Below are 27915 nucleotides of genomic sequence, written 5' to 3' on the forward strand. Positions count from 1 at the left end.
GTGCAAGAGACTGGCTGCAGCAGGTTAGGGGTGGGCTGGCCCTGATGTACCCGACAGACTGACTTAACACAGCTTATTATTCTGGTATTTGCATGAGTAGAAGAGCAGTTTGGAACATTGAGTCCTGACAAGAAAAATGGTACATTGGTCACTGGCATACATGGCACTCGTGTTTTTTCCTTTGAAAACTTCATTCATGTTGCTGGACAAATTACTCAGCCTCCCAACACACCCAAGAAATTTCATGGTGCAAACAAACAACTGTGGGTAGCGAGGAGGGAAGGAAACATAAGCCTATCCAAAGCCAGCACCTCTTTCTCACATCAGGTTCTTCACACACACGTACACTCTCACACACTCACCAATGCAAGCCTCCATCCCACCCCCCACTGGAAAAAAACAAAAACAAAACCCACACACATAACAATTCAAGCTTCCATCCCACCCGCCACTGCAACTAAAATGAAACAATAGAGACAGCTTGGCTGGTGGCATTTGCTCATCTGAACCCTGGGGGGTAAACCCATAAAACAGATCATATGGAACACATTAAGGGTCCCTAGGAACACAAATGCTCATGAAAAATAGGAGGATGTACCACTCAAACCCACCACTCTTCATCCACACAAGCTGAAGGAATACAACTTGTTCATGCTACCTCTTTTGTAAAGAGAGGCCATGTACAGTATCTTGTAATCATCTTCAAAGTGTTTGTTAACTTCAGGATTGACTACTGCAATTTGTTCTAGGAGGGGCTGCCCATAAAAGGCATCCCAAAGCTTCCTGTCAGGCATGAAACATCAGCAGCATAGAAGACTTCTGCTGAGGGAGAAGCTATGTCTGCCTATTAGCTTCCAGGTGCAATTCAAAATGTTGACACTGACCTTTAACATCATGTGTAAGTCACTTTGCATTTGCAGATAAGGTGGGAGTTTTTTAAAATCAAGAAATGGTCTGGGCCCTGGATATCATAAGGAGCACTTTTTCCTATATGACTTAACTGTTGAAGTCACTACTTGAGAAAGTCTTATTCCAAGCGTTTTTTTACAATGTAAAAATACAGAAGAATCTGGATCAGGGCTCTCTTTATGGTGGGGTCCTGGAGTTGTGGAACTGCCTCCTGACAGAAACCTGCAAGGCTTTCCTTTTTAAGAGGGCCTTTGTTGATATCTGTTATGATAAACATGTTACTGATTATCATTTTTTCTTTGGAAATTTGGCAAAAGTTCTATAAATGCATAAAATAAATAAGCTATATACTTACAACGACAGATTTTCTCTGGAAATTTATGTTATTGATGCACACCATCTGGTGGGTTGTGCTGGGAAGAGATTAAAAATTCAAAATAAAGATGTTGAAAAATATAATCTCACAAAAAGCAAGAAATTAACAGCCTTCCTCCCTGCAAACATTTATGGGTCACAAAAGAGTGTCTAGAAGGCCTGTTCTTTAGTGGTGCTGAAGCTAAATAATCTACACCATTGTGTCAGGACCACACAGAGGTGGTCACTGGCAGAGCAGCTGTCTGTGTGCAGTACTGCCACTTCCAGAAGGAGAGAGTTCCTTTACAAGAATGAGGGCACTGTACACAGGCCTTAGTGTTTAGGTGTCAGTCTGGAAGGTTATGTGTGGGAAAGGCTATTATTCACGCTCTACGTGGCTAATTAAGGCTGGACAAATAACATTTTCAGTATTGACTCTCAAGTTTTCAAGCTATTATTTGACATTAAATAGATAACACCAGTTTTCTGTGTGTTAAGACACAGTACACTGAACACAGTAAAAAATATCAAGGAGATTCCTTGATAGTGAAACATACTGAGCAGATACTTGCATTATTTAGATACTGAGCAGACCACTTGCATTAATAGCTCATAATATCACCAGTGCTCATATGGCCTAGAAATGTTAATAGGTTTCCTTAGGCACAATCCTCTATTCTCTGTATCCTATTGTAACTAAGTCTAAGTACATTTAGTGGAGGGAAAATGTATGTACTTGCCTATTTCTCTCCCCTGTGCTGAATTACAGACTGTAAACCCTTGGAACAGAAATCCTTTATCTTGTATTTTGTATAGCACCACACTCCGATGATGCTCTGTACTAAGCCTGCACAACTTCAACCCTCCAGCTGTTTTGCACTACAGCTCCCATAATTCCCAGGAACTGTAGGTCAATAGTCAGGTATGACAGGAGTTATAGTCAGACATCTGCTGGAAGGTTGAACTTGTGCAGGTTGTATCTTAAAGTTTGTTTCCTCTGGAGGAAGGACTCCTTCCAGAGAAAGGAAATCTTAGAATATAACCCATAATGTAACCATTATATATTTTACTTGCACTGGTATAAGGAGGAAAGGTCTCCAGAAAATTTTAACAGCTAAAAACTTTCAATTGTATCAACAGCTTAGCTTATCTCTGTTGCCTCTGCACAGTACAGCTGGCAGTACCAAAGAGGCTCCTTCCCCTACCTAAAATTCAAGTTGATTTCCAGAAAGTCCTACACTGTAAACTGTTCTGAAGCCAACACAACAGTATCTTAGAAAGCTTGCTCAATAATACACATAAAATGGATTTTTACTCTAAGCCACAAACTAGTTAAACTAAGGAAACAGGAGTTAATTCTGAACAGAGCTGCATCAATAATAATCCACATAAATAAAAATATTCCAGTTTAACTTGCTTGTGAATTGTGCAGTATGTCACTTTTATGCAGCAACCTGTTTTTGATGGTTAGCTAAGATAGCTAAGTAAAGTATATTTACATATATCAGATTAAAGCAGACTAAACTGTTTAAATTGTTTTAACCAGGATTTCTTAACCCTCGGCCCCCAGATGTTGTTGGACTACAACTCCCATCATCCTCAGCCACAAAGGCCATGTCTGGGGATGATGGGAATACAATATCTAGGGGCCCAAGGTTGAGAAACCCTGGTTTGAACCATTTTAAACTGTTTTAATTGTTCAGATTTTATGGTTTTTACGTTTGATTTCTGAATGATTATATTTTGTTTTTAGTTTGTAAAATGCCCAGAGCCATTAGATTGGGCAGTGTACAAATGAAATAAATAGTTAATTTAAAGAATAAAACTATTTGTCAAAATACAATTTCAATAACTCTGCAGTTTTTCCACCACAATATTTTTGTATACCAGCCTTCAGCAAGTGGGAGTTTGTTAAAGGCCTTTTTTATCACCAAAAGCAAGCAAACAGCAACACCAAACCATATTCACAAGATACAAAAAAAGAAACAGTAATAAATACTTATAATTTATAAGGCCTTGGACTCTCAAACCCTTTGTCTCCTTTCTTCCTGTTCATCATGAATAGCGGCACTAAACAGTGAAAATTAAATAGACATCACCACCATCCTCATAAAAAGTCTTTTAAACGGTCCTTTTAGTTCTTTCCTTCTTGTCAAGTTTCTTCTTGTTAAAGATCTCTCACCAGAAGATCTTCGAACAGTCCAAATTCAGACATGTCCACGAAGGCAGCATTGTCTGTAAAACAAAAACTATAGTCTTCAATATGTGAATAGCACTCATATAGAGATCTCTTTAAAGGATGCTCATAAATCTGAAACCTACTAAGACTGCTCTGTTAAGCAGGGAGACATACTTATTATGCTTATGACCTGAGATACAGCCTGACAGTTAATGGGAATCTTATCTAGGGAGAAAGTTTCTTCTCTACCCAGATTGAAAGATAGCTTTGGGAGCTCATAGAGATTGCCACTCCAGAAGCAGCACCCTTTTTGTGGGTGTTTTAACTATATGGTGCAAAAAGAAGCCCCAAGTTTCTTGGACTCTTCTTAAGAGTGTTAACAACTGCTTGATCTAGCTAAACTGCAAGGTGCCTATAGTAAAAGGAAGGGTTATTGTTGGTGTGTCTATGTGGAGGAACATTTGGCTGCTGCCCAAACTTCTGGAATGGGTCTAAGGGTATCTATCTAGAGTAGGAGTGGATTACTACTGGAACATCAAGCATACGGTAGAATTCAGTAGAATTAGAACAACTCTCTTGACCTAATTTGGGGGGAAGCATCTGGCCTTGGGTGGGAATGTAGCATCTGGCCTTGGGTGGGAATGCAGTCTAAAGGTATTGAAAATGGGGTGGGGGTGGCTTATTGTTGAAGTCTCCAGATGAAGGGTGGGCAAACTTGGCCCTCCAGCTGACAACTCCCCAGGCAGCAGGAAGGGTATCCAAGCTGAACTGCAATGTACCTGAGCGACTGTTTTGAGAGGTATGGAGCATTCCCCGCCCCCACCCCGGGTTCCTAACACAACTCGAAAAAGGGTCCTTGTGCATCAGAGGGTGTGTGCGGCTCAAAGTGGGGCGTGCAGCAGCAGCAGCAGCAGCGGGGCTCCACGCAGGCTCAGAGAAGAGGAAAGGCTCCTCCCGGGACTCTTAAAGCGGGGTCCGAAGCCTAAGAAAGGCGGGCTTATTCCGAAGAAGAAGGCGGCTCTGCACTCAGCAGCGATCTTCCAGGTCCAGGAGACGAGCTTTGACTCCCGAGGCCAAAGGAGCGTCGCTTGTTGACAGGCAGCTACGGGCGGGGCTTTGCCCAGAAAAGCAGCGTTCCTGCCCACTACCAGCTTGGTTGAGGGAGGGCAGACCTCTCCCTCCCTTCCTCCTTAGAGCTCCCGACTGAGCTGGAGAGGCGCGCTGGTTCTGCCGCGGTCTGGGCGGGAAGCTCCCGGAGAGAAACCAAATTCTCACACTCGCTCTGCAACCCGCTTACCACGGACCTATTGCCAGGCGCACAGCCGGCGCGCTTTCCCCCTCGGCTCTTTCCGTACATTACCCCGGGCCCGGCATCAGCGAGCCCGGCGGCCATTTTATTAGTGACCTTTGACCCCCGTCGCGGGTTGAAAGGTCAACGTCGGCTTCCGTTTGAACGTATGCGGGTTTAAAAAAAAATATTTTTAAGTTTCGTATTCAGCCTGGCCCACCTAGTGACCCAAGGAAAAAGCCAGTGCAAAACTGAGAAAAAAATAAGAGAACTGACCCAATTTTTAAAGGACGACTGACAAGCGGTACGCATGCGCACTAAGGAGGGGGCGGCTTCCCCTCGCAAAACGGCACGCATGCCCATTTGGTCAGGATGGCTTGCCCGATTTGCCTGATAGTGGGAAATGTTTCACGTCCGGTTGAAGATGGTGGCTGGAAGGTGGGAATAATTTCGCGCCGGTACGCAGGCGCAGTGCATTCTGCCAGGGTGAAAGCAATGAATAGCAACCTGGTTTTACAAAAAGGGTTAATTTCTCTTAATTAATTTTAAAGCCTGGCGTCATAATAGTCACACTGAAACGTGCAAGAATCCTGCTTTTCTTCCCGCTTCGCGACAGCGTGGGCTGAGCGATGCTGCCCAGTGTGTCTTCGGAAGCAAGTGCCGGCTTATTCCCAGATAAGATTGCTTAAAATTGTTGCCACCTAAACGTTCAGAGAGGATTTGGAACTTGGTTTTCAATCCAAGGAGAAGAGAACCCGAGCTCAGCTGGCTCAACCCAAAGATCCGCCTGGTTCATTGTTCTGCTTCCCACGGTGACTGACCAAGATGTTTCCAGGGTGCCCAAAACTGAGGCATATAGTCAAAGAGTCCTCCTCCACTGTTGCTCACCAGCAACTGGTATTCAGGGGCATATCATCTCTGTGCACGAAGGTAACATCGTCGTCATGATTAATAGCTTTAAAATATCCACCAGTCCTCCATGAATTCACCTGGAGGGCTGTGGGCCACCTCCAGCCTCAAAGGCAGGATGCCTCTGAGTACCAGTTGCAGGGGAGTAATGGCAGGAGAGAGGGCATGCCCTCCACTCTTGTCTGTGGCTTCCAGCGGCCTCTGGTGGGCCACTGTGCAAAACAGGATGCTGGACTAGATGGGCCTTGGGCCTGATCCAGCAGGGCTGTTCTCATGTTCTTATCTAATTTCCTTTTAAAACCAACTAGGCTAGTGGTGTAGATTTATAGGCAGAGGATATTGCCCTCACAGTGACAGATGTGGAATAACAAGTGCTGTTGGTGGTACCCATAAGGGGGATGGGGTAGGGGGGGCACAATTTACAATTGTCATCATTGTTCTATTTCTTTAAAATTTTTATTGAGATGTAAACCAAAGAAGACAAAGACAAATCACCATAAAGACAATACAAAACAAATCATTTTTTGTAATGAAAAACCTCATTTTTCTAATTAATTACAGCAGTAAAGAAAAACATATCTAAAACAAGACAAAGCAAAAGAAATTCAGACTCTTAAAACTGTAAAATCTAATCTATTCAGCTTCTTGTAAGTTACATATTGAAAACACTATAAGTCAAATCCAGAAAATGGGAACAAAGTTTGACCATAACGGATATTATAATTTATAAAGGGTTGCCAAACAGACATGAATGATTCGGTAGAGATACCATGTACATAAGCCAAGACTTTTGAAACTGAAGCATAGTCCCACACTTTCAAAAACCAGTTGTTTAAGCAAGGAATTTCCAAAGTATGCCAGTTAGATGCATATATAATCCTAGCTGCTGTAATCATATATAAACACAATTCGTTTGATTTGGCGGGAATATAAGGCTTTATCATACTTAAAAGAAAAATTTCTCGAAGGAAGAGAATCTTCTGAGATTTGTTCAATTTTCATATGAATTGGTTTCCAAAACTGTTGAGCTTTACCGCAACTCTACCACATATGGTAAAATGAATCTAAATGTGAGTTACATTTCCAACACCACTGTTCTATTTCTAAACATATTTTTAATATCAGAACATTCCTCCCTCCATGGCATATATTTTGTGATGCTTGATGTCGCAGGCATTAAAATGAAGACCCAGAGCCTTTCAGCTGACGGTACCACAAAGATATTTGGCAATTTGCGACGTTATATATCATGGTTCACATGACCGCTTGCAAGACAGACAGTAACTGAAGGTTCCCAGGGACTGCATGCTCCTGGCAGGCATCATCTGATCCTGCCAACTTATCATTCCTATCTTCTGTCTGATTTTCACCTGAGATTCTCTGCCCAACTTCAAAAGTTGATGATAAGTTGGGCAGACAATCTCAGGCAGAAGTTGGGAACGGGTTGTGAGAGATAAAACTGTGTACTTCATACTTTCATTGGGGACACAATTTTCAATCTTTGCCCAGGGTACACAAATGCTGTCTCCCAGGTTTGATGTGTTCCAGTTCTGCTTGCCTGAAATGTGATGTGTGCAGAGGTGCAGCTAGGTAATTTGGGACCCTGGACCTAATAAGCTTAACCCCCACCCCTGCAAAGTAACCATCCTTTCCAGATATATACATTTTACCACAAACCCATAGGTCTGGGCCAGAGTGAAGTGGGGTGGGGTGGGGTGGGGGGAGGACTACAGAACTCCAAAAAGAACCATACATCTTCTTGATCATTCACCCCAAACCCACAGATCTGGGCCAGAGTGCATTGCAGAAAAAAACAAAAGACTACACAAGCCCCAATGGATTCACATAACTTCTTGACAATTTATAGACTAACTGGGACATAACACATGTCCCTTCCTGGCCTGCACAACATATGGCCTTGTGAGGCCTTTTTTTCTTGGCTTGCCTCCTCCTGCTGCGAACCTCCGTGTTTTCTTTTTAAAAATCCAATGCCCCTCTGTGTTTTTTTAAAATTCCAATTCCAGCCGCTGTGAGGCCAAGGGGATGGCTGCTGGGGGTGGGGTGTGTGTGTGAGCCAGTAGTCCTTCTGCACGCACACACCCCAGCGGCAGGGCAGCGGCAGCTACCAGAGTGATGCAGTGGCCTGCAGTTTGGCTCAGCATTAGTGATGTGCCCGGACCGATTCAGAGGCCATTCTACAGGCCTCCGGACCGGTCCGGAAACGGGGCAGTCCGGTTCGGAAGGATTGGGGTGGGGGGTTCCATTAAGGGCGGGGGAGGTTTTACTTACCCCTCCCGCGCTTTCCCCACTCCGGCGCCGTATTTACTTTACAAACTGGCCGGCAGGATACCTCCCTGCCGCCCCTTTCCCCGCTGGCTCCTTGTTCTTTTCAAATTGGGCGGCAGGATACTTCCCTGACATATTTCCTTTTGAGGAGAGAGAAAAGACTAAAGCAAAAAGTCTCCAAAAAACATGTAGGTCTTATACTGATCATAACCACACACAGATGAGCATCTCTAAGAAAAGGATATTAGGAACTAATGCGGGGGTGAGGGCATATTTACAACCTCATTTCCCCTCTAATAGAGTAGTATCAGTCATCCAAAAACCTGCAGTTTAAGATGAGAATTAAGATGTTTTACACTTCACTCATGCTCTAAAAAGCATGGAAATTACAAGTTAGGGTGTCCATCATAACTTCCACACAACAGAAGCTGTAAAGGACATTGTACACTCTGGTATATTATGTTGGCTTTAGAAATTAGGCTCCATGCACCCACACTTTGCTTTGGTCTTTCATGCAGACATTGGGCTAGCAAGGGATGCATCCAGGCAGACATTCAACAGGTGCAGCTTCCCCAATCACTTGCTAGAGATGCCCCTGATGAATGTCTGCCTGGTGCATCTCTACAATGCACAGTGCTTCCCTAAAATGTCACTTATACAGATGTAGTCCTCAAATAACCTGTATTGGGTGCAATAGGCAGTTTTAGTCCCAGACGTTTTTCCAGGCTGATGATAATTGCTCACACCTTAGCCTAGTCCCGATTCCTAAGTGTGTTTACTTAGAAGTAAGCTCCAGTGAAATCAAAGGGTTTACTTTCTAGTAAGTTATTCCAAGCTTTCCTGAGGGGCTTTGCTTCCACCCTTTCCTAAGTGTGTTTACTTAGAAGTAAGCTCCAGTGAAATCAAAGGGTTTACTTTCTAGTAAGTTATTCCAAGCTTTCCTGAGGGGCTTTGCTTCCACCCTTTCCTAAGTGTGTTTACTTAGAAGTAAGCTCCAATGAAATCAAAGGGTTTACTTTCTAGTAAGTTATTCCAAGCTTTCCTGAGGGACTTTGCTTCCACCCTTTGGTGGGGTGAAAGAAAGGGGGCAGAGTGAGAAAATAAAAGCCCATGAAAGGAAAGGAAAGGGGAGGAATGGTTCTTTAACTATATAAAGTGCCAGAGTGCTCATAGACCATGCTTATCAGGCACCTATGTTCACAAGCAGGAAGTCATATGCTAGAAATTACCAGGACTTGCCCCTCACAACTTTAGCTTCAGAATTCTCAGTAGGCAGATTCAGTTATGCTCTTAGCTAACTTTCCTTTAGTTATTTCCCATGTTGTTATGGGGATTTTGAACAAGAATTACTCAAAAATCACCAGGCTGATGTTTTTCAAACCAGCAAAAGGCACCAGTACTGTGTGGACCTGAATTTTGGGGGAATGCTAAAAATAAATTAACAAGTTGTTTTAGTAAAAACTAATCAGCCTACTTTCCTTTCACTGTCTCTACAACTGGACTAAATTTAGTACAAATCAAGGTCCACAAGATCTCTTGCACCTCGAATGTTCATGTGTCTGCCATCTTGGATTGGGATAGATCACATCATTACAAACTACACCACTGAGGTGTCCCTGTGTGTTACTCACTACAATTGTACCTAAATTGGTTCAAATCAGTTAGTCCACAAGTTAGCCCACTTGCACGTCAAACGTTCACACATCCACCATCTTGGAAGTAGATGACATCACCACAAACTATGTCACTGAGGTGTCCCCACAGCTGTACCTGATTTGGTTCTTAGTGGTCCAGAGCAGGCATTGCAAAGTTGATAGGTGGGGGACACACGGAATGCCAGGTGATATCATAAGCCTACTGGAAAGTAAGCTAAATATGTATATATTATCTGTGGTGAGAAAAGCTTGCCAATATTTTGACCCCTTTTTATTAGTTAAAGACTAATAAAAACTGCTGTATCTCAGTCATTTTGCATCAAATTTGCAGGAGTGGTGCCTCTTGACTTCTAGTTGATGTGTGCCTGTTTTCAGAGGGATTGGGTGGGTATCTTTGATATTATAAGCAATAGAACATTCATGGCTTATAATGGTGGAATGTTGAAAACACTCTTCATCTTAACTATTGCGGCATGACTGCCAGTATAATTATTTCTATAACAGCATGGTACTTTGCTGAGTATCATAAGCAAAAGGAGGACATATCTGCTTCCAGAGAAGCTCCCAATGTTGATTTTGACTGAGGCCGTGGTATTAGGAAGACCACACAAAAGTTCAGTTACATGTACTTAGATTTCATTTCTGTAGTGTATGACGACTAAAGGGTCATCAAGGGCCTCTTTGCAGAGGCAGGTTTTGCAGAGAGATCTGGAAAAAGCAAGCGACATCATTCCATAGATAAGGGATGACAACTCCCCCTTGTAAAGTGTGCCTACACTTTGGAGAAGCTTAGTTTTTGCAGTTGATTTTGTTAATGTACTACAGAGGGCCAACTGAGGGTACACCATTCGCCCACCTGCCCAGCACACAATTGAAAGAGAGGGCATAGATGACCCAGCTCCACCCAGTGAGCCATTCAACATACTTATGTGCAGGGGAAGCAGAATGTTTAACTTCTCTGGTCCCATGGTTGAAGTAGTGCTAAGGGCAGTTCAGAGACTCCACCCTCCACCCGAGTAGGTAGAGTGGAATGAGACCGAGAGGGAGAAGGGACATGCATGCACTTACTTTTAGTTATGTATTGGATAGGCTAGCAAACTGTAACTTCCAAACTGGAAGTTCATAGGCTAATTCCAGCCTGCAACCAAGTATCTACACATTGGGTCATGCCCTTTAGCAAAACAAACCCCCATCCCTGACATTTCATTATCACCTACCCTGAGAGAGCCATCACAATGTAAAAATAGAGTGCCAGAATAAGACAGAGGTTCAAATTCCTATTCAGCAATACTAGGTGAGCCACAGTCTTTCAGTCTACCCTACCTAATTCATTAGCTCAGTGGAGAAAGGGAACAGTGGATGTGTGATCATTGCAGCTGACCAGAAAGGATTGGAAACTATCAAGAACACATTCAGACACTTCTTAGAGGAAGGAAGCAGATAAATGAGCCTCTTGTCTTATGCTACTGCCTTAGATTGGTCTTTCTGTCTAATCTACAGCTCATTCTGCTTATCTGAGCAAAGAGGCACCTTTGTGGCAATTCTCTTTATTTATTTAGCAAGGGGAGAGCAACTAGCCCTATCCATCCCCAGCAGAGTGTCCATACAGTGGCTGTTGCTGCAGTTTATCTTATGTTTGTTTATTTCTGTCCTTTCTTTTCAAATTTCTACCTGTGTAAACTGCTTTGTGAACTTTTGTTGAAAAGCGGTATATAAATATTCATCGTATTCATTCTACCATACAAGTATATATATTTGCCACATAGAGGCCCAAGAAGAATATAACTTTGCTTCTGAAATTCTACAATACACAGCTTTAAGAACAAATGAATTTTTAACTCATTACAGGTACGTGTCCAAGGGGGCTGGAAGAAAGTATTCCTCTACTATATTCTGAACTTTTCCCAGACAGATCAGCGCTATCTGCACAATTTTATTAAAGAATCCCAATGCATGTTAGTATTGTTACATACTTTACAGCTCGTCCCTGGAAATTTAACCACGATATAGAAATTGGTGATGCTGTAAAAGCCCAGCAATCTCACCACAAATCTGAGCCACCACTTAATCTATAAAGTATCTCCAGCTCTTAAGTCAGTTTCTTCTTACAAAAAGGGTCTTCTAGAATTATACACTTTGACTCCATTCTGCATTGAAGAACGAGCATATTTTGTCAGCAAAGCACCGGTCGTTTGCTTCTCCGAACACAAGTCTCTGCAAGATAGAAGACATACTCCTTGTGTAACTTTAAAAGCTCTTCAAAAACAAAATGAACTGCTTCAAGTTATTTCAAGTACAAAAATACATAATTATGGAACCATCAGTAAGTTATTCCAACATATTGCATCAACCAGCATATGCCTTGGGTCTAATAAAGGCAGTGGAAACACAGAACAAAGGTGGTGGGAAGGGATGCCAAGAGAAATGATAAATCGGAGAAAGCCACACAGAATTTTGAAAACAAGGAGAAATCTGAAAGCTGTGCTGTATGTTAAAGTGATGCATTGCAATTGGTGTGCGAAGCTAATAAAGGGAACTATGATGTTGTCAAGACTGCTAGTACGATTCTAACAATGTTTTGTATACAGATAAGTCAATTATTGTGGAAGAAGTTCACTTTGTCTCCACTGACAGAGTGCTGTTAGTTATCTTTTTTCTATGCCCACAACTTGGCTTTCATCTTTTACTCCTTTCCTTTACATCTCAGATTCAATCAATTGCTAAATCATGTCCCTTTCTCTTCTAAAATACACATGTTTATCAGTTTGTAACCATCTCTACTGCCATCTCTATCAGTTTATCAGTTTGTAACCATCTCTACTGCTAAAACATGCTGTGGTTGATTCCAATCCATGATACCACAGCTGTACAGATACGAATGGCGATAAATACCCAAGGAAGCGGGAACCCAGCATTTCTGAGATGCCATAAACCTAAAGGAGTGGGCTCTTACTGTGCACTACTTACTGTATATATGGAGCTATATCAGCTTCTGTCCACTTTTCCCTAATGTGGAATAAGCTGCTAAACCGTTCCTGGTTTTCTTCTGGCAAGTCTTCGACATTTAGCAAGAAGATGGTCTCTGGTCTAGAGGACCGATCTACAAGAGCCAAACCCTGGAATAAATAAGATGTAGAAAAGCGTGCTAACTATACCATCATATCAATACAAACTTGCATCTGGTGTTTAACTCCCCAGCATGTGCCCCAAAATGGACAACTACCAACACAATAGACAGACACACCAACAACAATAAGATACATTTCATTCCTTACTCCAAGACACATGAGAAAAAGCAGGACTATATCCGAGCTAAAGGGAAATTAAGCAACTCTTTAAAAAACAAAACAAAAAACCCACCAAGTTCCAGGGCAAGGAAAACTAAACAGGCTCAAATTACCCACAAAGAACTGCAGGTTTCAAAGTGGAGAGTGGTGGCATTTGGTCAGTAGTGGCTACTGCCATTCTTATATGCTGTACTTTCTCTTTTAGCTCATCAGTTTTTAAGAGAAAGTCTTCTTGGTCATGAACCCCACTGCCTATTGAGATCATCAGGACAGGTCTGTCTGCAGTTGCCACTGGCTCGTCTGGCTACTTTTAAAAAAATATTTAAAGACACATTTGTTCACCCAGGCTTTTAATTAAATACTGTTTTAATAGTTTTAACATTATTTTAAAATATTGTTTTAAGGTTTTAAATTGTTGTAATGTTTTAAATTTTTGTCATTTATGTTAACCAATGTTTTAATTTCTCTGTTGTCATTTATCTGTTTTAATTAATGTTTAAACTTTTCTGTTTTTTGTTGTAAACCGCCCAGAGACCTAGGTTTTGGGCGGTATAAAAATATGTTAAATTAAAAAAAATAAAAAATAAAAAATAAAAAATAAAAATAAAATAAAAATAAACTGCTTTAACTTGATTTGCACAATTCAGTCACATTACAAGGAGGTGCTAATCTCTTTGCTTTTGTCACGTCCTTATAATATTTTTTACCAATCATCATAACAGTATTAGGCCCAAAAGAAAAAAGGGGGAGGGGAAAAGGCCTGGGTCAAAGGCTTGTGAGGCTGAGGTGAAGGCAGGACATGAAGGCAGACATCCCCTCTGGTTATTCGCCTCTAGCAGACACTGGCCTCCCCTGCCTGGAGAGGAGGGATCCCACACCTGTTCTGATGGAGTGTAAGATTACTTCTCATGTTACCTTTAACTGGTCCAGCCGAGTTGTCATTCCTTCGGGAACACTTTGCTGCCACACTTCTTGGAATTCTGAGAGACTGAATTTAACTGCGTTTTGCAAGAGCATTTGCGCTGTGGCTCTGCATATCTTCTCTTCATTCATTTCAAAGAAAGTTTCACCTAATATAAAAGGATGAAACACACAACTGGATTCAGCACATTTGAATCCCTTTAGAGTACGCCCAGTTGCTTTAAGAATGACGCAGATAGGGCAGAGATGGATAAATTGTTTTACAGAGCAATCCTAAGCATGTTCACTCTGATACCCCTCCCAAGTCAGCATGCCCTAATAACCACTGAGAAGTGTGTGTTTCAATTTTTAGAGCAAAGGGGGTTTGCAAGAAGGGAGTGCTAACCCCACCTCCCTTGAGTTTGTCTCCTGTCTGAGGCTAGGGGAAAGCACATGGGGCAGGTCTGGGTTTCAGTGGTTTGATATAAATATTTAAGTGGCATGGGGACCAGTGGCACACCTAGGTGATTCTGGCACCTGGACCTGAAGAGCTTTGGAGGTCCCTCCTTGCCACAAGACCCCACCATGACTAGGCCTGAGGGACCTGTGGGAGTCCTAATGCCTCTGAAGGGCTGCCGCGTGTGGACAGAAGTCGCGGGAGGGGAGAAAGAAGGCAAAAAGGGGGGCGACCTACTTTATTCTTCAGCCCCGTCGCCAAAGCCAAGGCCACTGACTCAGGGCTGAACTGCGGGCACTGAGAGGGCAGAGGAATGTTTGTGAGGAGGGTGCTTCCTCCCCCGTCAAAACCTTTCCCAACCTTCTGATCCTGTTTAAAATAAGGGGCACCCAGCAATGAAGAACAAAAACTCAGCAGTAGTTGCTGCTGCTGCTGCAGCCGCCGCTCTGCGCCTTGCATTGCAAAAGAGGGGATCACTGCTCTGCAAAAGAGCACATGTGACCCACAGAAGGTAGACCGGAGCAGGCGAAGCAGGAACCAAGATGCCAGCTGATCAAGCAAGTGGTTTTGCTTGCTGAAGGGCTTGGGGGATTTGTTTTTGTTTGTCTGCAGACAGGCACAACAACAAAAAAGAATACAGGCTGATCCACAAGAACTTCTGCAACTTGCAAAAATCGATGCAAACAATCCCTCCACGTTGCAGAAAGAAATAGAGACCCTGCGGGTTGACCCAGGGCACCAGCGCTCCCACGCTAGCAGGCAGGCAGCTGGCGCTGTGCGAACAACCGCAAATGTGGGCAACTTTGCAAGAAAGGGAAAAAAGAGGAGGGGGTCGAGAGAACGTTCCCTGCCCAGGGTGGATTAAGCTTTTTGCTGCCCATAGGCAGCCAAAGATTTGCCGCCCCAGTGGCAAGGTTCCCTTTGCAAGTAAAGCGCTTGGCGGCGGGGTATGTGTGTGTGTGTGTGTGTGAGTTCTTTTTTTAAAAAAACCTTTTAATACTGCCACCGTACAGCGGCGACATGGCGGCAAAAGCTCCTCATGGGCTCGCTCGCCAGCCAAATTATGACAGGTCGGGTGGGGTGGGGGCTGGTGGCGGAGAGGGTGGCAAGAAAGCTCCTCACACGAGCCCACCTTCCTCTCAAATTACAGAGATCACCCTGATTTCAGGCGTTTGTGCACACGTGCCGTGCTGCCACTGTGCAGCGGCAGTTTTAAAAGAAAAGAGATTTAGCTTCCCCCTGCTCCACAGGATTTGCTGCCATAGGCAATTGCCTCTATTGCCTATGCAGTAATCCATCCTTGCCCAGCTCGTCTTTGCTCCCTGCTCCATCCCAGGTCTCTCTCCCTCTCATCATTTCCACAGGCAAATGAAAGAAAGCAAGATAGATCAATGAAAGCCCTTCCAGTTGGCGGATCAGCTCTGGATTTTGCAATTTGCCTTCTGCATAAGGTTATCCATTGACCGGGAGGGAGCTGGGCCCTGCACCTCCGCCTCCTTTGCCGCCGCCACCATTCATATGACTCCATCCCACTACCTCCATCCCAGCAATGGCCACCTCAAACCACCTCACGCTCTAGTCACGTGGCCCCTCCCGCCAGCCGCATGCCTCGTGCTCTGCCGTGGTGTGAGGAATGGGAGGCTACAGGCTAGCGCCCAAAGGTCTGGGGGTAAGAGCTCCTCTGATGGGGACATAGGAAGCTGTCCTATACAGAGTCAGACCCTTGGTTCATCTGGCTTAGTATTGTCTACACTGTCTGGCAACAGCTCTCCGGAGTTTCAGGCCAAGGGGCAATTCCAAGGGTAATGTAATCAGGCATTTTGCCACTTTCCCAATTACTGTAACCATAAACAAATTTTCAGGTTGATATTATATATGCCCACCTCCTACATTAAGGCCGAACTACCTAATGGCTCAGCGGGGGAAGTGACTTGCCTAGAGAGCAAGAAGTTGTTAGTTCAAATCCCCACTGGTATGTTTCCCAGACTTTGGAAAACACCTATTTCGGGCAGCAGCAATAGAGGAAGGTGCTGAAAGGCATCATCTCATACTGCGTGGGAGGAGGCAATGGTAAACCCCTCCTGTATTCTACCACGAAAACCACATGGCTCTGTGGTCGCCAGGAGTATTTATTTATTTATTTATTTTTCAAATTTGTACACCGCCCAAATTTTTGTCTCTCGGTGGTTAAGCCAGAGTAGACACCAACTCGACGGCATGATCTTTCTTTTCTTACAATAAGGCCATATTTAAGGGTTTTGTAAAAGTATTATATAGTCTGAAACACAATTCTGAAATGGAATCAGAATTTTTGGATATCATTTCAGATTCAGTTACTGATATACTTTGTATGTTTCAGACAATATAATCTCAGACAATATAATATTTAAGAGTTTTGTAAAAAATATAGTCTTATAGTAAGAGATGGTCTCTTGGCAGTAGGTATAAAAAGCTTGAAAGATTGCTTATGGCCACAGCCCCTGAAAAAATGGTAACATGCCTGATTCTGTTACCCATTGAATTGCCCAGAGGGCTTCCCCATTCCTATCTACAGGTGCCAGGGATTCCATTTGGGACCTTCTGCACGTAACCCAGGTGCTCTACCATTTTGTTGGGCTACAGTCCCATCCCCAATATATGTTGGTAATTTTTTATAGAAAGGGGATTTAGATCTATATGGTAGCAATTGTGCTGCAGAGCACAGGTTTAAATAAACAGATCTGCCATGATCACATCTCATTTGACCCCAAAATGTATCCTCCTGCTGTTCATTTGTGGCCAAAAATTGCTACTTTTGCCAAGTATTAGGGGTGTGCATGGTCCAGTTGCAGCGTGGTCCGGCACTTGCAGGGGTGTCACTTTAAGGGGGGAGGGTGGTAGTACTTCCCCCCCGCCCCGGCCGCTCTTCCTCCTCCGGTGCTGGTGCATTTAAGAATCTTCTTGGGGTGGCAGAGTTCCTCCCTGCCGCCCCTGCCCCCGTCGTCGTCGGTCAATGCCTTCAATGCAGAAGAGCTGGCGGGGTGCATGTGCCCTTCGCGGCGCGTGCGCTCGTCTCTGTTGCGGGCGTGCGCCCGTGGCGCAGACAAGCGCGCGCGCCATGAAGGGCACATGTGCTCCGCCAGCTCTTCTGCATTGACCGACAACGATGGGGGCAGGGGCGGCAGGGAGGAACTCTGCCGCCCCAAGAAGATTCTTAAATGCACCAGCGCCAAAGGGGGAAGAGCGGCGGGAGGGGGGGTTAAGTACTACCACCACCCCTTAAAGTGACACCCCCCGCCCTTCCGAACCGCCGGACCGGTCCGGCGGCTTTCCCTATGGCCCCCGAACCGAACCACGCACACCACTACCAAGTATTATGTACTTGCTGTACCAGTTGTATAGTGCTTGCTTATTTAAGGTGCTTTATTATTAAATATGCATTCACAGGGATAATTTACCTTCATTGTTGTATTTCTTTCCATAACTCACAAGAATGTGTTCTATCATTTCCCTGAAAAAAACATGTATCTACTTTTAGTATTTAAAAAAACTAATCCCCACATGGTACAGAAATTGGCCTGAACCTGGCCACCTTAGTTGATCCTTATAACTCTTCTGGTTTACCAAAACATTTGCTCTTTAATTTATAATCACGAGAGTATATAGCACATCTATAGAACTACTTGCAAGTTCACAGTGCTAAGTTGCTCTGAAGCAGGAGGAGAGGTCTTCTGAAGGTTCTTTATGTGGATTCACAGCTGTACTCCATTGCATTGGGCTGTAGCAGAGGCAAGTCAGAACTTGCTTGCATTAACGTTTTCTACCAATTTCAACTGCATTCCACAACCACATTCTTCAGTGCTATGAGAGCAGGAGGAAAAACTTACCAAGTTTGAACTGTGCAGTTCTGAAAGTTCTAATGGTCTAGATTGCCTGTTTTGTCTAACAGAACCAGAGTGGGAATGAGTCCTAGAATTCTGGACTGAAATGTTTCCTTATGTTTTTGATAAGTATTAGCAGAGAACTTACTTAGGCTCCAAGGGTTCAAGCTCTTGAAGGCAGATGCTTAAAGGAACCTTGCTGAATGACCAGGACTCCGTATAGATCAGCTGGGTCACATGATTCAACAGCTTCATCTCATAATCAAAGTCTAGAATCCTCCAATAACCTGCCAAGCAGAGAACAAGGTTTAAGTCACCAGCCAGCAGAAACCAAGTTAGAACTCTGTAAAGTGTAAAGGTATGCTATGAACTTCCACACTTTTTTAAAGGGGTCTGCTGCCTTAGGCATATATTATATACTAGCAAAGTACTGATCATTATAGTGGAGAGTCCATACGCTGCAGAAATCCTTTGCAGCACTGTCCAGAGAAAGTTATCTCCGAACCCACCACCACAAAACCCATGTCCAAGATTTAAAGGTTGTTTTCTTTGTTCTGGAAGACTTGATGAATCTACCCTGTCTATATAGCTTTGTTTCCTGGCTGCACTACTGAGAGTAAGAAGGCAGGTAAAGAGTGACATAATGTGAGCCAGCGTGGTGTAGTGGTTAGAGTGCTGGACTAGGACTGGGGAGACCCGAGTTCAAATCCCCATTCAGCCATGAAACTAGCTGGGTGACTCTGGGCCAGTCACTTCTCTCTCTGCCTAACCTACTTCACAGGGTTGTTGTGAAAGAGAAGCTCAAGTATGTAGCACACTGCTCTGGGGTCCTTGGAGGAAGAGTGGGATATAAATGTAAAAATAAATAAAATAAAAAAAATAATAGGGGAGTTTAAAGTAATGCACAGTATAGATGAAGTGAACAGAGAAACGTTTTTCTCCCTCTCTCATAATATTAGAGCCCAGGGTCATCCATTGAAGCTAAATGCTAGGAGATTCAGGACAGACAAAAGGAAGTACTTCTTTATACAACATATAATTCAATTATGGAATTTGCTGGATGTGGTGATGGCCGCCCATCTAGATGGTTTTGAAAAAGGATTAGACAAATCTATAGGGGATAGAGCTATCAATGGATGCTAGCCTTGACAGCTGTCTATTTCCATCAGGATAAGAGGGGGCATGCCCCCTGAACACCAGGTTCTAGGGAATAGCACCTGGATGGCATGTTGCCCTCATCCCGCCCCAATTACGGGCTTCTCAGATGCACTGGGTTGGTCACTGTGTGAAGCACAATGGCCCGTGGCTTGATCCAGTAGGGCTTTTCATACGTATTCTGTGACAGACACACAAAGCCCAATAATTTATCTTATGTAAGTATTGCATTTTTATCATTCTGCCCTTCCTCCAAGGAGCTCAGAGCTGGCTTTTTATCCGAGATAGAGTATTTTAAATGGAGGAGTCAAAAACCCTAGAGTATGGAGAATGGATTTCTTTGTAACTTTACTGTATAAAACAATTCTCTACAATCGCTGGAAATTCTGTGGTCAGTCAACATTCTCTGCTAGGATTTTGAACTAGAACTAATAGGCTTAAGTTACAGGAGGGCAGCTTTCGGCTGAACGTTAGGAGAAACCTTTTAACAGGAGGAGGAGTTTAACAACGAAACCAATGACAGGCTGCGAATTGCTCTTCCAGCAGAGGCCAATGAGCCATCTGTTGGGAACGCTCTTGTTCTGGTTTTCCTGCATCAAGCGGGGGGCTGGGCCAGATGGCCTACACGGTGCCATCCGACTCTGTCAAGATGACAGGATGTACAAGAGGCTATACGAGCTCTGGTAGAAGTTCACATAAGTGCCAAAACATTGGAAATACTTCCGAGAACCTTTGCAAGCAGTTTTAATTCACTGCCTCTTCTAGACACCTTTCAAGTCACAATACAGTAGTGCAACATGGCGGCTTCCCACCCCCATCGTTGCTAGCCTGCTGCACAGGGGAGAGAGGCCTCCGAGGGGTGGGGGTGGGGGTTGTCAGCCACCGTGGTCCTCCTCCACCTGTCAGGGAGAGAAGTTGCCCTGCCCCTCCCCAGGAGCCTCCAGGGCCTGCCAGCTCCTGTCTCCGCTGACCAGCAAATCCCTGGCCAAACGCCCCTTAAATAATGCCCTGCATTCAGGGCAATCCCGAGCCTCTCCTCCTGGCCCCTCCCATACTAGCCTTGCTGCCAGCCCATTAGCTCTCCAGGCAGCCTCCCGTGTGGCCGTCTTGTTGGGCCAGGCCCGCTTCTGGCACTGTCATGCAGCGCCATAGCAGAAGGATGGGGACGGCCCTCCTGCCGTCATAACTAAGTGTCAGCCTGTGGGGCCATGCTGGTCCAGCCCCGAGAGGCTGTCCTCCTCTTGCCGTGCCCTCCCTGTATTCAGGGGGCGAGGGTTGCCAACTTCCATCAGGCCCGGACATGCTGCGGCTCCTCCTCCAGCCGCCGCACAGGCCGGTAACTGACCTGCCCCTTTGGTAGCCAGCACAAGAGCCTGACAAGTAGAATTAAGCATGGCACCCTTTAAGTCAGGGCTGGTCAACTTCAGCCTTCCTGCAGATGTTGACCTACAATTCCCATAATCCTTGGTTATTGGCCACTGTGGCTCGGGATGGTGAGAGTTGTAGTCCAGAAACAGCTGGGGGGCCTAAGTTGAGCAGGCCTGCTTTAAGCTGCCCAAATGAGGAACACAGACAAATACCTTCAATCTGGCAGGCTTTCAGAACCTGCAGCTGATGCATTATTTCTTCTTTGCTTGCTTGAATCTGATCTAGCAAGTCTTCTGTTGTGTACTGTAGAAGGCAAAACAGGGGTGGGGGGGGAGAAGAGTATGAAACGGTCATTAATACCCTTGCTGGATTTTAGGATTATGTTACTCAGTAAATTAATAATAACTTCTCTTTTAAAAGCCAGTTCCCAACACTCTACCCCACTCCCCCAGTTTTCCATCACACTCAAGCATGACTAAGAAACAGAATGCAGGGATGTGTGATGAGATAAGGGCAATTGCATTCTCAATGGCATGTGTCACTAAGGGCATATCTGTAGGAATAGTTGCTTTTCACTTCCAGGAGTGGAAAAGCATTGTATTTTTGCACTGTATTAAAAAAAATTTTTTTTTACCTTCAACTCATTCATAGTTCTCTCTTTCCCACTGTCTGGTCCTTCATAAGGATTTTCCATGAGAAGTTTCTTGAGCTTCTTTAGTTTAGGTCGGCATCGTCTTAGTTCCCAGTAATTATTCGAAAAGCCTGCAATCTACAGTAAGAACCTTAATTGGAATTTGCCAAGACTAATTTTGAATTTGGCACTTACTCATCAGCAACATTCCCAGTGTTAAGAGCAGGATGCCCCTAGCCCTAGTCAGACATTAAACTGAGGCTGAATCCAGACAAGATGGAGGTGCTGCTGGTCAGTAGGAGAGCCAGTCAGGATGAAGGGACTCAACCGGTTCTGGATGGGGTTGCACTCCCCTTGAAAGAGGAGGTGCGCAGCTTGGGTGTACTGCTGGACCCGGCCCGGCTTTGGGATCCTCAGGTGGAGGTGGTGGCCAGAGGTGCCTGTGCACAGCTTTGGCTAGTGCACCAGTTATGTCCCTTTCTTGAAAAGGAAGATCTGGCCACAGTCACCCACACCTTAGTCACGTCAGGATTACTGTAATGCGCTCTACGTGGGGCTGCCCTTGAAGAATATTCGGAAACTGCAGTTAATGCTAAATGCAGCAGCTAGGATTTTATATGGAGCTGCTTGTTGGGATCATATTACAACCATTCTGAGAGCGCTGCACTGACTACCAATTTGTTTCTGGGTCCAATTCAAAGAGCTGGTTTTGACCATTAACCCCACCCTTAACAGTTTGAGTCCTGGATATCGGAAGGACTGCCTGCTCCCAAGGCTTTCTGCCAGCTTGACAAGATCATTGGAGGGGGCTCTGCTCTGCATGCCAATGGCGAGAGAAGCTTGGCTGTTGAGCACGCGGGACAGGGCCTTCTCAGTCATTGCCCCCAGGCTTTGGAATGCTCTCCTGGCTGGCATCTGCTCCTCAGCCTCCATCACAGTATTTAGAAAACAAATAAAGACAGGGCTCTTCACCCAGGCTTTTATATGAGAGTACAGTTTTTACTGCTGCTGCTTTGTGTTGTGTGTGCTATATAGGTTTTTAAACTTTTAAATAGAGATATATTATTTTTATATTTAATATTTGTACTTTTAACTTATATTTTAATTGTGCATTGTTTTAACTATGTTGTAAACCACTTTGGGATTATTTTCATTTAAAGCGGTACAGAAATGAACTGATAAATAAATTATGTTTTATGAGTGCACAAGTGTGTGTGAGAGTGTGTGTGAGAGAGAGGGACTGTAGCTGCATGCATGTTAAAAGTGAACCTGGGTCCAGGCCCCTCAAATGCTTGGTACAGATAGGAAGTGTACTGCTGAACCTGTGTTCAACATATTGTGCGAGTAACTGTACCTGTGTACACTTGTACATAATGTGCCATTAGGGCTCCTAACCAGCATATCAAGACTGCCACCCTTTGGGTGTGCCATTCCTCTTAAGTCCTTGGGTCCATTTTCTCCCCCTTTCATACTTTTAAAAGGTCAGGCTACCTTTTGAAATGGTAGCTCTCTTATATTTAGATAGGGGAGAGCAACATACCCTACTGAACCCAGCATATTATTTATTTAATATATTTGCATACCGTCTACTACAAAAATCCCAAGGCTCAAGTCAAAAATTCAAGTAAAACAAAGATCAAAATATATACAGAATTCATCTAAAAATCATTTTAATGAGTGAGACAGTAAACATTCAACTAACAGCCTGACTGAACAGGTGTACCGGTTGCCCTTTACTACCCCCAGGCGGGCATTTAGAGAAGTTATGCTAATACCACTTCCTGATGAAGCTGACATGAAGAATAGATTGGGGGGGGTAATCAGTGTACCGATAGCATCCTGCACCAATTCCCTTGATGATCTTCCTCACTGGTTTAATGTAGATATTAAAAATCATTTGAGACAAAATGGAGCCCTGAGGGACACCATATAAAAGCTCTCACTTTGCAAAGCAACAATGTCTAGGCGATACCATCTGAAATTTACCTGAGAGGTATGAGCAGAACCACTGTAAAACAATGCTTCCTACACCCAATCCCCTCAGATGATTGGGTGGATACCATGTTTTAATTATATTAAAAGGATACCATGGTTGATGGCATCGAAAACAGCCAAGAGATCTAAAAGAACTAACTCAGTCACACTCCCTCTGTCAATTCCCTGTTGGAGATCATTCATTAGGCCCACTAAGGCAGTCTCCACCCAATAATCTGCCCGGAAGCCAGTTTGAAATGGGTCATAATCTGTTTCATCTAAAACTCCCTGGAATAGAAATGCCACCACCTTCTCAATCACCTTGGCTAGCCATGGGAGGTTGGAGACGGCCCTATAATTGCCTAACTCCGAGAGATCCAACATAGGCTTCTTTAAAAGAGGTCTAATAATTGCCTTCTTGAGACATCCTGCCTTCCCTCAGAAAAGCATAGCATCTCTTTGTTGGCTGTTGCTGGTGTTGTGCATGCATGTCTGTTATTCACTGTACAGTACAGCGCAGTAGGCAACAAGACGACAAGTCAACAACACCAAGAGATTCCAATGCTGTTTTCTCAGCACTTTCTGTTTCCAAAAGAAGGCGGCCATTTGTGTGGGAACCAAATGCCAGGCAAGCAGGGTTTGCCCAATAGAGATATAGAGATAGAAAGACTCTCAGTCATGGCCCTGTCACCTGAATGGCAACTTTCAAATGGAAAAAGGCCATCTCTTGTTACCTTCCAACTCAGACGTGTACCAAAGCAACTTAAATGCAGAACCATGGAGTTGGAAGGGAAGAAAATGCCATCTGCTCCAATACCTGGCTTCAAAGAGGGAAGAATCCCTCCACCAACACAGCCGTCTAGGCAGTCCAAACCACAGTGCGCCACAGACAAAGAGCAAGTGCCCTCAGGAAGAGCAAATGGTCCTGAGGTGACTCCACAAATAAGCCAAAGTAAAGGGGAAAGCAAAGACATTCTGGGGGTAACCCGCCCATCTGAACTGGCAGGAAAAGCAGCCCGAAAGCCAGGAAAACTAAACAAAACCAAGGAACTGGTTGGGGAACTCTCTCTCAGCCTAACCTACCTCAGAGATGTTGTGAGGTAATACTGAATTATCCCATTGTACACAGCCTTGTGTTCCTTGGAAGGATGATATTTAAATTCTTCTACTTTTTCAAGGATAGTCACTTGTGATTGGCTCCAGAGAATGTTCTCTCATACACACACACACACACACACACACACACACAAATACCTGGGTATGAATAACATTAGCGGAAGGTTTGTTTGCACGAAGCTTCTCTGGAGTTACACAGCCAGGTATGAAAAGCAAAGTGTTAGAGGTATCTGCTATTTTCAGGTCATAGGTTTTGTCTTGACTGCAGAGTACAGCATGCTCATCTCTGTCTCCACGGATCACAAGGCTGCAAAAGAACACACTTTTTACGATTATTATTATTAATAATTTGATTTCTATACCACCCTTCCAAAAATGGCTCAGGGTGGTTTACACAGAGAAATAATATATAAATAAGACGGATCCCTGTCCCCAAAGGGCTCACAATCTAAAAAGAAACATAAGAAAGACACCAGCAACAGTCACTGGAGGTCCTGTGCTGCGGGTGGACAGGGCCAGTTACTCTCCCCCTGCTAAATAAAGAGGATCACCACCAATTATACACAAACTCAAATGCAGCAACAGCCTGAGCAACATTTAATTCAGAATGGTATGATTTTAAAAAACAATGATCAGACAGATGCTGTGTTTGTCTTCTTCTAAATGCAATATACCAGTATTTAGAAGAATATAAACACAGCATCTGTCTTGTAGTTTAGGGAAAAGTCATGCCATTCTGAAATAAATACTAGGCATACTGTTACTACATTATCTGTACAAGTTGCACATTTGACTGGTTTGTGTTAAGAAGTCAAGCCCTATTTCTCCATTTGCTAATTGCAGTCACGTGGTATACAAGCCTCTTGGGCCCCAGTTCAAAATACTTGGCATCATCTGCAGAATCATCAGGGTTGAAAGGCAGGCAGTAAGACAGGTCACAACCAGTGTTGGCTCTAACATGGATTCCCAGAGGTTGTTGACTACAACTCCCAGCATCCATAGCTGCAATAGCCTTTGCTTGGGGATTCTGGGAGTTGTAGTCAACAACCTCTGGGAATCCTTGTTAGAGGAAACGCTGGTCACAACATAGCCTTTGCTATTTCAGTATAGCATGTAAGTGTATATAGACCACGTTATTGCATCATGTAAGTTGTGCATGGCAATCTTATACTTGGACGTAAATCCCACTGTGTTTAATGGGCTGACTTTCAGGGAAGCTTGCAAAGGATTAGAGCCCAAGATTGAAGTCTTAAACACACTAATTAGGGAGTAAATCCTTCTTAAGTCTGTGGGTCTTGCTAGGGCACAAGCATGTGAACAGCAGCTCTCTCTCTCTCCACACCCTTTGTTATTCCCATAAAGGAACAACTGTCGTTAATCAATATTAAATATGTATTACACATTACATTTAGCTCAGGGTGGTGTATGTGATTCTTCCCACGGGCATTTTATCCTCACAACAATCTTGTAAGGTAGGCTAAGCCGCGTGCCCCAAGGTCACCCAGTGAGATTTGTAGCCGAGCAAGGATTTGAACATGGATCTTCCCAGTTCTCCTCTAATACTCTAAGTTGGGGTTTCTCGAAATTGGTCCTCAGATGTTGTTGGACTGCAACAAACTAGCTTTGGTCATTGTAGCTGGAGATGTTGGGAGTTCTAGTCCAACAACATCTGGAGACCCAAGTTGGGAAACCCCTACTCTAAACACTACATCACTCTGTTAAATGGCATTTGCTTGCATGCATCCTTGGCTATCTCCATCCTTTCTTACATACCAGAGGCATCTTGTGGGCCACTATGTAAAAGAGGATGCTGGACTGATGAGGATGAGGATGCCTTGGGCCTGATCCAGCAAGGCTGTTCTTATGTCCGCCCCCCACCCCAGTGAAAACTTGGCATATAAGATCCATCTTCCTTTTTCCTACCTATCATTCTCCAGGTATTATTGATGGTGCTATATAAATAACAACAGCTACAGCTATTCTAATCTCTAGCCAGACATTACCATGTACATTACAATGTACTTCCATTACAATGTACTTGCCCCCCAGATTCATTCAGCCCGCTCCCTGGCTGCTTTTAAGGGCCTTCTTAAGACCCACCTGTTTTGCCAGGCATTTGCCATTTAAAAACAACTACTATTATTATTATTAAAATTGCTATTGGCATTGTTGTTGTTCACCACCTAGAGTTTTTGGAGGAGGCAGTATATAAGCAAATTTTAATAAATAAATAAATACACACACAGGCACTTTAGTACACATGCTTGTGTTTTTATGTGAATACAGTTCATTATAATAGTGAACCTGGGTACAAGCCTCCTCAAATACAGATTTCCTACAGATAGGAAACGTATTAGTGTACGTAGACTGAGTCACCTTAAGTGGCGCAGCGGGAAATACTTGACTTGAAAGCAGAAGGTTGCCGATTTGAATCCCCACAGGTACTATATCAGACAGCAGCAATATAGGAAGATGCTGAAACACATCATCTCATACTGTGTGGGAACAGGCAATAGTAAATCCCTCCTGTATTCTGCCAAAGAAAACCACAGGACTCCATGGGCACCAGGAGTCGAAATCAACTTGACAGCACACTTCACCTTACCTTTACATGGACTGAACATATTGTGTGAACAGCTGTATATGCATCCAGATCCATATGTGCATACCTGCCAACATGCCCCTATTTTCCCATTCAGATGAATGAGAAAAGAGGGAAATGTTGGCAGGTATGACATCATACACAGAGTGTACATGTGTGTTGAACATAATGTATGAACAGGGCTCAAGATAAGCCTTATCCCAAAACATTTAAGAACTGTTGTTATTTTAAACTGTTGCGAATGAATGGTTTTCAACGCTTCAAAATAAAGGATGCATTTGAAAGTCTGAGCTAAGAACTGTGCAGCCGAGTTCAAGTATGCCAAGCGCGGATCCAACCGCCGGGGGCGCTGTGGAGCAAACAGACCGAATGCGAAGCCAGCGTATTACACGCTAGCCGGCCGCTAGAGGGCGCTGCCGCGCACCGCTTACCTTCCCCCCGCCTCTAGCGCGGCGCAAAGGTCCGGCTCCAGCTGTAGCAGGCAGCAGTCTGCGGCGTCGGCCTGAGCGCTGAAGCTGAGGCACTGCACAGCGGGCAGCAGCTCTACTGGGTCTAGCTTGGCGACCTGCAACGTGGCCTCTACCTCTTCGCGGCTCCGCATCGTGGGTGGCCCGGCTTCGTTCTGGACAAGAGGCAGGTCCAGCAGCGTCTCCTATGGCAACGGAAGAGCGAGCGGTTCTAAAAGCGCGCCAAAAAGGCTGTATCATGTGACCCAGGGTGGGCGGGGTTTAAGGATTTACATCTCACAGTCGCAAGGAGTGGTTAAAGCACCAAGGATGGGGCACGCGTAGAGCGATAAAACGACTAGAGGGAGACATTTCACGGTCTCTAGGAGTTACTCCTGGGTTTTCGTTGCAGAAGATAGTTTTAAATGGTTGTAGAGCGGGAGTGCGCATAGAAATTAAGGGAGGAAGGGAGGATTTTAACGTGGCAATATTTGGGTAGCAGCAGCGTACCGTGGCTCTTTTCACTGGAAAACAAAAGT

At 44.3% G+C, this 27915-nt stretch overlaps 2 protein-coding genes and 1 long non-coding RNA gene across 12 annotated transcripts in view; 1 reads left to right on the forward strand and 2 right to left on the reverse strand.

The window, feature by feature from the left end:
• Nucleotides 1–4981, reverse strand: part of TAF2 (TATA-box binding protein associated factor 2) — a 112909-nt gene extending 107928 nt beyond the window's left edge. For 2 of the 10 annotated variants that reach the window (XR_008305798.1, XM_053244106.1), the window contains exons 1-3: nucleotides 4740–4972; nucleotides 3266–3498; nucleotides 1265–1318 (exon numbers count right to left, since the gene is read on the reverse strand). Coding sequence is in view for 7 of the 10 variants with exons in the window: in XM_053244106.1 (XP_053100081.1) it covers nucleotides 1265–1318; nucleotides 3266–3322 (111 nt within the window). In the remaining 3 variants the exon portion in view is untranslated. Of the gene's footprint in view, nucleotides 1–884; nucleotides 912–1264; nucleotides 1323–3262; nucleotides 3499–4221 lie in introns of those variants that run through there. The other 8 variants (XR_008305799.1, XM_053244113.1, XR_008305800.1 and 5 more) reach the window with 6 other exon arrangements.
• Nucleotides 4904–12131, forward strand: LOC128322597 (uncharacterized). Its single transcript, XR_008305805.1, has 2 exons — nucleotides 4904–5168; nucleotides 11429–12131. It is a non-coding gene; the product is annotated as an uncharacterized LOC128322597 (long non-coding RNA).
• DSCC1 (DNA replication and sister chromatid cohesion 1) lies at nucleotides 11494–27639 on the reverse strand. Its single transcript, XM_053244131.1, has 9 exons — nucleotides 27362–27639; nucleotides 24467–24635; nucleotides 21242–21376; nucleotides 20820–20910; nucleotides 18233–18371; nucleotides 17662–17714; nucleotides 13783–13937; nucleotides 12548–12696; nucleotides 11494–11794 (listed from the first exon to the last, which is right to left on the reverse strand). The coding sequence occupies exons 1-9, from the start codon at nucleotides 27529–27531 to the stop codon at nucleotides 11686–11688; spliced, it is 1170 nt and encodes a 389-aa protein (XP_053100106.1). The 5' UTR covers nucleotides 27532–27639; the 3' UTR covers nucleotides 11494–11685.
• Between the last annotated feature and the right edge of the window lie 276 nt (nucleotides 27640–27915).

This window comes from Hemicordylus capensis, chromosome 4 (assembly GCF_027244095.1).
Source record: "Hemicordylus capensis ecotype Gifberg chromosome 4, rHemCap1.1.pri, whole genome shotgun sequence".
In the NCBI taxonomy this organism is placed as follows: Eukaryota; Metazoa; Chordata; class Lepidosauria; order Squamata; family Cordylidae; genus Hemicordylus; species Hemicordylus capensis.

Excerpts from the sequence above, each read along its gene's own strand:
- DSCC1 (XM_053244131.1), bottom strand. The coding sequence starts at position 27,531 with ATGCGGAGCCGCGAAGAGGTAGAGGCCACGTTGCAGGTCGCCAAGCTA. Across the intron at positions 24,636-27,361 it reads GCGCTAGAGGCGGGGGGAAG|CCTTGTGATCCGTGGAGACA; the intron begins GTAAGCGGTGCG and ends GTTCTTTTGCAG. Across the intron at positions 17,715-18,232 it reads CTTGAACCCTTGGAGCCTAA|GGAAATGATAGAACACATTC; the intron begins GTAAGTTCTCTG and ends TGTTTTTTTCAG.